The 10,415-nt window shown below is 38.1% G+C and overlaps 1 protein-coding gene across 2 annotated transcripts in view; it reads left to right on the top strand.

The window, feature by feature from the left end:
• Nucleotides 1-1,178: 1,178 nt before the first annotated feature.
• LOC137040657 (NACHT, LRR and PYD domains-containing protein 12-like) overlaps nucleotides 1,179-10,415 on the top strand; it is a 48,748-nt gene continuing 39,511 nt past the window's right edge. The window contains exons 1-6 of one of the 2 annotated variants that reach the window (XM_067416445.1): nucleotides 1,179-1,460; nucleotides 2,114-2,214; nucleotides 2,527-2,631; nucleotides 2,840-2,924; nucleotides 3,235-3,430; nucleotides 3,526-5,461. In XM_067416445.1, coding sequence (XP_067272546.1) covers nucleotides 2,156-2,214; nucleotides 2,527-2,631; nucleotides 2,840-2,924; nucleotides 3,235-3,430; nucleotides 3,526-5,461 — 2,381 coding nt within the window. In that variant the 5' untranslated portion in view covers nucleotides 1,179-1,460; nucleotides 2,114-2,155. The remainder of the gene's footprint in view (nucleotides 1,461-2,113; nucleotides 2,215-2,526; nucleotides 2,632-2,839; nucleotides 2,925-3,234; nucleotides 3,431-3,525; nucleotides 5,462-10,415) is intronic. The other variant, XM_067416446.1, reaches the window with a different exon arrangement.

The following is a 10,415-nucleotide window of genomic DNA, read 5'->3' as shown; positions in this document are numbered from 1 at the left end:
CCTTTGTTGAGCCTCTTTACAACCACAAGAAAATAATTACAAAAATATAATGAAATTATGCATTTCATGCATGTCATACATGGTAGTCAAAATCTTGACTATTTGTTGATGTCAAATTGATGTCATGGTGCCAGCTGGGAAACTCTGATATCATGATTTAATGTGTATAAATGATGTGGATATTCCCAAACTCTCGGACAGTGCGATCTCTCTGTGGGTTATGTGATTGTTGTCATATTTAATAAAAATATATAAAAACATGTATGCAATTAAAATAAAAAAGCTTGATAAACAGGTCTTTCGAATGGAACTAAATAACAAAAGCTTTGGGTGTCTTGTTCATAATATTTATTTTCATATAAAAGCAACAGAACTTAAATTACATCCAGTTTATCAGAGCGCACGAGTGTGAATCCCGCGATATCTACAACTGATCTCACAGGTGTCTGATTCACTACGAGAAGAGAGAATTGTAATCTCACACACACACACACACACACACACACACACACACACACACACACACACACACACACACACACACACACACACATGATCTCGCAGGTGTCTGATCCACTACGAGAAGAGAGAACTGTAATCACACACACACACACACACACACACACACACACACACACACACACACCTGATCTCGCAGGTGTCTGATCCACTACGAGAAGAGAGAACTGTAATCACACACACACACACACACACACACACACACACACACACACACACACACACACCTGATCTCGCAGGTGTCTGATCCACTACGAGAAGAGAGAACTGTAATCACACACACACACACACACACACACACACACACACACACACACACCCCTGATCTCGCAGGTGTCTGATCCACTACGAGAAGAGAGAACTGTCCGGCTTGCCTGCTCTTTTTTCACTCCTCCTCACCTCCTCACTAGTCTCGCCTTTATTTCAGGCGCATCTCAAACAAGCCAAGTACCTCTAGGTTGACCTCATTTTTCCGCCGTTGACGTCTATGGGATTGCTCTGTCCATTTCCTTTACTGTCTATGTATGAACCTGGGCGCGTCTCAATCATCTCACTAGTCCACTAGTCAGGGCACTGATCAGGGAGTCAGCCCATTGACTTATGTCCTAATCAGTGCCCTGACTAGTGGACTAGTGAGATGATTGAGATGTGCCCCTGTTTAGCTGCTTCACAACCAAGAGGTAAAACCCACAAAGAAGACGAAAGTGAAAGTGTAAAATACAAAAGCAGAAAGAACTCCGTATGGCGAATGAGCCCGTCAGAATGAGCAGTAACAGCTGATAATCGCTTCCAGAGTCAAACATACAGCAGATGAACGACACGGAAAGCTTTACCAGAGACTGGACTTTACTCTGGGATTGAACAACACAAGCAACACACGAACAGGAAGGGGAAAATCATGCTTCAAATACTTCTAAACTCTCTTCTTACTGCGCAATGCTGTAAGTTTTTACTTTTCTGATTACAGTTATTTGGGGGAATAAAACAGAAGTTTCATATTGTAAATGTAAACGTGATTTAATGTTACAAAAGGCCTGTTCTTATTCTGGAAGTGTTTTATAGTCTACTCCAAACAGACTGTCAGAAATTAGGCCTAAAGTTACTGAAATGATTTGAAGGCCGCGGATGCCGTCGTCCATTTTAGGATGATGTTGTTTTTGTGACTTCTAAAGTACCAGTCTATAGACGGGATCAAACCCAGCATTTAGTGCTCACTTATTCTATCACTCGCTGTATGTATGTATGTATGTATGTATGTATGTATGTATGTATTTATTTATTTATTTATTTATTTATTTATTTATTTATTTATTTATTTATTTATCAAAGACGAACATTGCCTACATCTGCTTTTATTAAATGTAATATAGTGCTCACTAGGGATGGGCATTACATTACATGGACAAAACACATTAAATTATCTGACAAAAGATCATTTGATTATTCCACATGTCAGTATATTGTTTTATAACTCACTTGATTTTATATAATGCTCTTTTTTCACTTCACATTCTTGATTATTTCCTGAACTGCCGTGCTATTGATCTCAGTGACATATGGTCATCTGTAGCTCAAACTGAATGATTGTGTTCAGAAACCAGAGCTGATCTGTGTTCAGTGGCCGTTTAGCTGCAGTATGGCAGAGGAGCGAGGAAAGCACTCTCTCTCTAAGATGAGTCTCTCAGAGGAACAGAGGTAAGACTCTTTCACACAATCATTATTAACACTAATTACCTTTCAGGGGTTTGTCTTTTCTTTGTGAAGAACAAAACCTTAACAAGCATTGTTTTATGTCTGCAAATACTAAACCATTTAAAAATATAAATAATGATGACTTGACTTAAAAACACAACTAATACCTTCTTCAACAAATCAAATCTACATGGTAAAGAGGGCTTTATAGACAGTGTCACAGTTAATAACTTACAAACATAAAGAGCTGATAAGATTGAGACTAAAGTATGTCCTGTAAAGTGTTTTCCCCTTCTCTGTTCTTTGTGTCATTAGTGTAAGATCAGGCTCAGGTGTGTCCAGCTCTGTGTCTGTGAAGAGTGACCGTTCAAAAGGGGGCATGCCGAACTTCAGTGGGAAAACACCATCATCTGCCAAAAGGTATTTCATGTGTTTCTTATTTTTGGTCACATGTGGACTGTTTTGGAAACTTTATAAATAAATAATTATTATATCAGCTAATGTTATAGCTAACATGCTAGTTACAGCTAATCAGCTTTTGCTTCTTTTTGCTAAAAATTGTTTACAAGAGATTTCTGTAATATTTTGTCTGAACATTCAGTATTTTATTTTATTTATTTGCTAACAGGCTTCAATATGAGACATTAGACTCAAGCGTACACACTCACAGGAACGGCAGGAATTTCACAGACAATCTCCAGTGGATCTTCCAGGTAAGAAAACACATTTTCATAAGTGTTTTATATTTATAAAAATGTAATAAAACACAGAAGTTTAATTTCTAATTCATCTTGACAATTTATTTTTAACTTTTAAAGAATGCAATAAAAAGTAATCATATATTAATTATATTTATTAAAGGTAATACTATATTTAAAAAAGCATTATATTTGTCAAAAATGACACCATTTTCATGTTTGTCTTTTTAACTGATATTTTAAATGATTGGATAAATGGTTTTCAGGAAATGTGGATGTACAGTTTGGTTTAAATAGTTTTTCTGTCTTTTTTCTTTCTTTGTAGGATCTTGAAAGCAAAATAATCAAGTTTCTGAAGAATGAGCTGGGAAAGTTTAAGAAGATATTGCAGAAAGAGAACACAGAATCCTTGGTGAAGGACTTTAATGAGAACAGATGCAGTATCAAAGCAGCAGCTCTTGATCTCACACTACATTACCTGAGAGAGATGAAGGAAAATACAGCTGCTGATGCTCTAGAAGGTAAGAGACTCATCAACATCTGTCAGATTGACACTTATAAATGTAGGAAAGAAAATCAAGACTAAAACTATCTTTTTTTCTGTTCCTGTGTTTAGATGAGCTGTTCTTCATTCATCAGCTAAAGTGTGGCCTAAAGAAGAAGTATCAAAGTGTGTTTGAAGGAATTGCGAAGCAAGGCGACTCCACACTTCTGAATAACATCTACACAGATCTCTATATCACTCAGGGTGGCAGTGAACCGGTCAACACTGAACATGAGGTCAGGCAGATTGAAGTTGCTTCCAGGCGTCATGAATCACAAGAGATTCCAGTTAAATGCACAAACTTGTTCAAAGCATCTGAACAAGACAAGGAGATCAGAACTGTACTGACAAAAGGAGTCGCTGGCATTGGAAAATCCGTCTCTGTGCAAAAGTTTGTTCTGGATTGGGCTGATGGAAAAGAAAATCAAGATATCAGATTCATATTTCCTCTTCCATTCAGAGAGATGAACTTAAAGGAAAATGAAAAACAAAGTTTGATGGACCTTCTAACTCAGTTTTTCCCAGAGACAAAAGGACTAAACCTTACAAGAAAGAATGATTTTAAAGTCCTGTTCATCCTTGATGGATTGGATGAATGTCGTCTTCCTCTGAAGTTTGACTGTAATGAGACGTTGTGTGACGTATCGTCCCCAGCCTCTCTGGATGTTCTCCTGACGAACCTCATCAAGGGAAATCTGCTTCCTTCTGCTCTCATCTGGATCACCACCAGACCAGCCGCTGCCAGTAAGATTCCTCCTGAGTGTGTTGACCGGGTGGCAGAGATACGAGGATTCATTGATGAACAAAAGGAGGAGTACTTCAGAAAAAGATTCACTGATGAGAAAATAGCCAATGAAATCATTGATCATGTTAAACAATCAAAGAGTCTCTTTATCATGTGCCACATCCCAGTCTTCTGCTGGATTTCAGCCACTGTTCTCCAAAAGATTCTGGAGGAGAAAAGAAATAATGATATGAAAAATAATGAGTCTGATGAGATCTCTGAAACACTTCAGGAATCAAATACTGATGACACTCCCAAGACTCTGACACAAATGTACACACACTTTCTCCGCTTTCAGATCCAGCAGAGCCGTCGAAAATATGATGGAGAATGCACACCAGATGTGTCCTGGGATAAAGACGCCATCCTTTCAATGGGGAAACTGGCATTTCAAGAGCTGGAAAGAAACAACCTGATCTTCTACGAATCAGACCTGGAAGCCTGTGGTATTGACGTCTATAAGGCATCAGTGTATTCAGGCATGTGTACCCAGATCTTTAAGGAGGAAACAGGGATCGTTCTTGGCACCATGTACTGCTTTGTTCACTTGAGCATTCAAGAGTTTATTGCAGCCATTTATGCACATTTGTTTCTCGACGTCAAAGAGAAAAGTGTGTTTGTTCAAGAGTCTACAGAACAGGAAAACAAAAATGAAGCCATGATTGATTTGCTCAAGACCCTTTATGCATATATTATTCCATACATCAACAAGAAAACTGCATTTGATCAAGAGTCTACAGAACAGGAAAACAAAAATGAAGCCATGATTGATTTTCTCAAGGCTGCGGTGGACAAGGCACTCGAGAGTGAAACTGGACACCTGGATCTTTTCCTTCGCTTCCTCCTCGGTCTGTCGCTCCAGTCCAATCGGCGACTCTTACAAGGTCTGTTGACACAGCAATATGAAAATGACCAGAGCAAGAAGGAAATTGTTCATTACATCAAGCAGAAACTTGAAGCTAATCTGTCTCCAGAGAGATCCATCAATCTGTTCTACTGTCTGAATGAACTGAGTGATCAAACTCTGGTGAAAGAGATTCAGACCCACCTTAGCAAAGGAAGTCTCTCATCTGCTGACCTTTCACCTGCCCAGTGGTCTGCTTTGGTCTTCGTGTTGTTGACATCAGAGGAAGAGCTGGAGGAGTTTGAGCTTCAGAGATTCAAGAAATCAGACGAGTGTCTCATTAGACTATCAGCAGTCATCAAAACCTCCAAAGTTGCACTGTAAGTCAAAGTCAAACTAAGTCATTTTTAGTTGTGTTTTTTTTTTCAGGGTTCCCACATGTCCTGGAAAAACCAGGAAAATTGATGGTTTCATTTTTTTAATATTTGTCTTGTGCTATCCTTTAGCTTAGAAAAAAGAGTTTTCTTCTCCTTGAAGCAATTCATATAAGTAGAAGAACGTGCTATATTCAGGGATGCTAAGTTTTGAAACATTAGAGAAGTATTTTGAAAGATTAGAGAAGTTTAGTCTTGTGTTGGCCCTTGCTGCAGTTAGCTAATTGTATTAACTGGTCAAATGTTTGGAGAAAATAGCACTGTTCACAATGGATTAGTATTATCTAGAGACCTCTGTGATTTAGAAATTACTCCCACATCTGAGTTTTGCGTGGCACATTCACATGGGATAAACAAAGCCTGTGAATTTACTTGAATTTACTGACTTTTCTCCCGGATGTGACTTCAAGATTTGTAAATGTTTTTTCATTATAGATATAGCTGTATGAACTCATAAACAGTCATATGTATCAATATCGTTTTGATTGTTTTATAGTAATAAAAATGATTTAATTCAGTTAGAGAACAGACACTACAGTTAAAAACTGAACTGAGCACAGACAGTAGGAGTCAGATTTAATTTATCACGAGTGAGAAGCTGAAAATATAGGGCGGAAGATTCAGTTTCAAAGCTGTAAAAGCGTAGCCTGACAAGCCAGACCCACATCAAGATGTTTGGTCTGGAACTCACCATAGACAGCTCAATCCAAGGGGCGGATAAACGGTTGTCTTTCAAACTCCCTCTGCACGCGATAGGATAGCGCTACACCAACCAGAGAAACGAAGGTGAAGCAGAGCTCGTTGATAGATTAAACATTCGCCGTATCCGGTCAGCTAAACTCAGAACACATCTTCCCTTTTTAAGAATGACTTCAGTGCCGTTCTTTGTCCTTTTCTTAGAGTCAGAGAAAAGCTTAACACCAAGTCTTCCAGAGTCGCGGTCAGAGCTGATTCGAAAGACCATCGTTCGGCAGTTTCTGTGTTTACTAGAAGCACGCAAACGCAACTCGGCCGTCGTCATTATGGCCCCGCCCACCGACTCTATACACGATGTGATTGGCCGGGCAAGAGTTAGGGGAATACAGCCCAGAAGGGTATTGACACTCGCGGGCAGATTACATTTGCTGCCGCCAGGGTGCGTCTAGATTTCTAGGCTAGTAAAAGCACCCATTTATGGTAAATGGTAAATGGACTGCATTTATATAGCACTTTTAACAGACCCATGGCCATCCAAAGCATTTTACATCTTGCCTCACATTCACCCATTCACTCTCTCATTCTCATTTAAGCCAGCTTGTCATTGTACTGTTCTGTTGTTATGTTTTTCATTAAGTATAGTATTGATATTAATATTAAACACACCATTCAGATAGTTTGCTCCCAAATTGGTGCTTATTCTAAAGTGAAAGTAATCCGTACGGCCGCACAGGAATTCATAACGGTGCGCATTATGAATGCAGACTCCATTCTTTGTGAAAGATAAAGATAGAAATGCGCACAAGAAATAAAAACCTTGCAAAAATTATATACGATCTGCCTAATCCTGGCCAAATCACAGAGATGTCGATTCGCACGGGACTACTATTATCACAGGACCTCGGTGTTCAGCGAAATATGGTAGATCATTTGCGGGGGAATTTTTACTTTACAAATTACAGACATGGCCGATTCGCTTAAGATCACAGACATTCTCTGCAATTATTACAAATCACCAGAGGTCCCCAGATAATACTAGCCCATGCAAATAGGGCTAATATCAATAATTATGCTGGTCATATAATTCAAAAAGTTTATTTAGTTCACTAATTTCATTAAAAAAGTGAAACTTGTTTATTATATTCATTCATTCATTACACACATACTTATATATTTAAAATGTTTATTTCTTTTAATTTTGATGATTATAACTGACAACTAAGGAAAATCCCAAATTCAGTATCTCTCTATTTATTATCTATGGTAATAAATTATAAGGTTCAATATTGAAGACACCTGGTGCCACGCTCTAATCAGCTAATTAACTCAACAGCAACGGCCAATAAATGATCTCAGTCTAGTTCTGTAGGCTACACAATCATGGTGAAGACTGCTGACTTGACAGTGATCTAAAAGATGAGATACTGAATTTTGGGAGACACTTATCTCATGAGATGAGACACGAGATCGGGTTCACGAAAATGAGACGAGATTTTTACATATTTTTAAAAAATCCACAATGATGAAATGCATGACTAGAAATTAAAAATAGATTGCAGGTACATTTCAAATGTTTTAAATCTTGTAATGAATGTCATTTAATTTCTTCTTTCTTAATATGAATTATCATATACGTTACCTTTAACTTTCAATTTCGTGATCCTTTGAATGCGGTGGTGCTGAGCACACACAGTTTAAAATATAAGTCTGGCGCTTCTGTTGCGTGACGAATCCCCCGCCACGGTCTTGTCCACTAACATGTAGCACTCACACACTCATAACACATGCTGAATACGAGCGCTTCACCAACACACAACATAGGTCGTCTTCTCGTTGCGTGATTGCTTCCGCGCAAGACTCTCATTCTAGATGAACTGATGGAATTGAAGTGAGTTCAAGTGACTGTTATGATTATCCACCTGAATTAAATAGCAAATAGCAATTTAATTAGCAAAACTAGAGTGGAGACATAATATAAACTTCACCCTCACACTCCTTCATAACCAGGTCATGAGAATAAAGGCATCTTTACACAGCCGAGTTAAGGCGGGTCTAACGCGGGTTTGTTTCTGCTCAAAATTCTGTGTAAAGACGCGATGCCGCATTAAAGCAGACTTAAAATATGCCGGGTCTGACCCACCTCGGCCCCTAGCATCAAAGGCGACATAGAAGCGGTTTTGATTCAGTGTAAAAGAGCGTGAACTTGTGCCGCCTTAAACTACATAATTGTCATGACAACCGCCTGTCAGCAAGTACACTAGGCGCGAGAATCAAGAAGCAGCAAGGAGACAAACTATCTAGGAATTAAAGTAAATGCTTTCTGTACTCACATCGTCAAGCTAACCACTGTAGTGTTCGCCGTTTGTAATCTTCCTTTGAAGAGACTGGCAGATCAACGCACTGCAACATTTCCCCTCAGAAACGGTAAATGCTTAACCCAGTCGGGGTCACTGTGCAACCCAGTATTATAATCTCTTGGAGAGAACGATATTATATATTAGATTTGATATTTTCTGATATATTCTATCTGCTGTCCTACATGTCATTAAAATAGACTGAAGTTTGGATTTTTCCCTTAGGCATAGTGCAGCCTAAAAACTTGAAATAGGCTATAGCTACTCAATCATTATGGTTGTAGGCTAATTTGTCTATAAGCAACATTGTAGAATATTTGAGTTTATTTAAAGTTGTGTATTTTTTAATTATCATTATTATTAGGCTATGTGCATATTTATTTAGAACATTTAGCTTATCACCGTTCGTTACCCATCGGGTTGTAGCCTAACTGCCAGAGAAGGGCTAAATTTAATTTGCATGGTGGTAGTTTTTACCATTTCGTTATTTTGGCTTGAAAATTCATTTTTTTGGAAATATTAACTGAATTTAGAAATGCTTTTAAACAATTTTTATTAGCCTAATAATAAAAAAATGAATTAAGACAGCGTTTGTAAATTTTGAAGTGCATAAACAATATTTCCAGAATCTTTGTTGTTATTGTGACATAAAAGTAGAAGATGTATAGTTTATAATTATGTATATCACCTAGGCTATCTGTATCATATGGCAAAAAATTACAGAGTGACTTGTTCCCGCTGTCATAAAGGAACAAAATGCGGCGGCGCTTAATTTCGTTGGACAAAGGGTTAAAGAAAACTGTAATGTCATAGTTAGGCTATGTTTAAATATTAGCCTATAACATTATGTTTTAATTAAATAGCCTAACTGTCTGTAGGCTATATGCCTATTTAATAAAGACGCGAACAAAAATCGTCGGTAATGGATTGACGTGTGTAACATTTTTCTGTTCACAATTAGACAGAATTGTCAAATATTCGGGTTCATGTTATACTAGCTGAGAAATAAACTTCGTTTTAGGGAAATATTACATTCCTGACCACTTTTACAGTCTATGGGCTAAGAGAGATAGGGTATGCAGCCTGGTGCTACAATGGAGATTCCAGATCGCTCTTCTTTGGTCAGAACCATGGAGAACGACCGCGGACAGGTCTGTCCTATGCACCGAAACAGCAGCGAGCGCAGACACCGAGCGGCCAGAGAAATGGAGGAGCGACTGCAGTAGGCTATGGTGTTTGTGCAAAACTGCAGAAAAAGAGCGGGTGTTGAAACCTGTCACCGAGAAAAGAGTGGGTGTATTCCCCACGGATGCGACGCCCCTGTAGCCTAGCCTACATGTTGTGAATGCTCTAAAGTGACTTTCTGTTTCTTTGAAAAAAACTTTGGACCACTTTTAATCCTGCGGTATTCTACCCGTAATAATGTAGACTATACTTTCTTTATAGCATTGTCAATCAGGTACAATTTTATTGCAGAAATATAAAATAACTATACCGTAGCCTACAATAGAAGAATTGCAGAATTACAGTAGACCTACATAATTATGCCAAACATCAAAAGCGCTTTATAGAAGGCAGAAAAAAACGATTTAAAATTCTGTATTTTTATTTTAGGTCTATTTTTATACATTTCATTATTTGTTTTAAATAAATTTATAACACTTTGTTAAAACTGTAGTTTTAAATAATGTTCAACGCATTGTTACCCGCGATTTTAATTCCTGTGTAAATGCATTTATGCCGCTTCAGAGAAGGATTAAACGGTCTGTGTAAATGCACATTTTTGGGATTTTATGCCGCTTCAGAATCGGTTTCTGTGCCGCGTTTGCTGTGTAAAGATTGCTTGTGGC

The sequence above is a fragment of the Pseudorasbora parva genome, chromosome 14 (assembly GCF_024679245.1).
Source record: "Pseudorasbora parva isolate DD20220531a chromosome 14, ASM2467924v1, whole genome shotgun sequence".
Lineage (NCBI taxonomy): Eukaryota > Metazoa > Chordata > Actinopteri > Cypriniformes > Gobionidae > Pseudorasbora > Pseudorasbora parva.
This window is presented reverse-complemented; position numbering and strand designations above follow the sequence as displayed.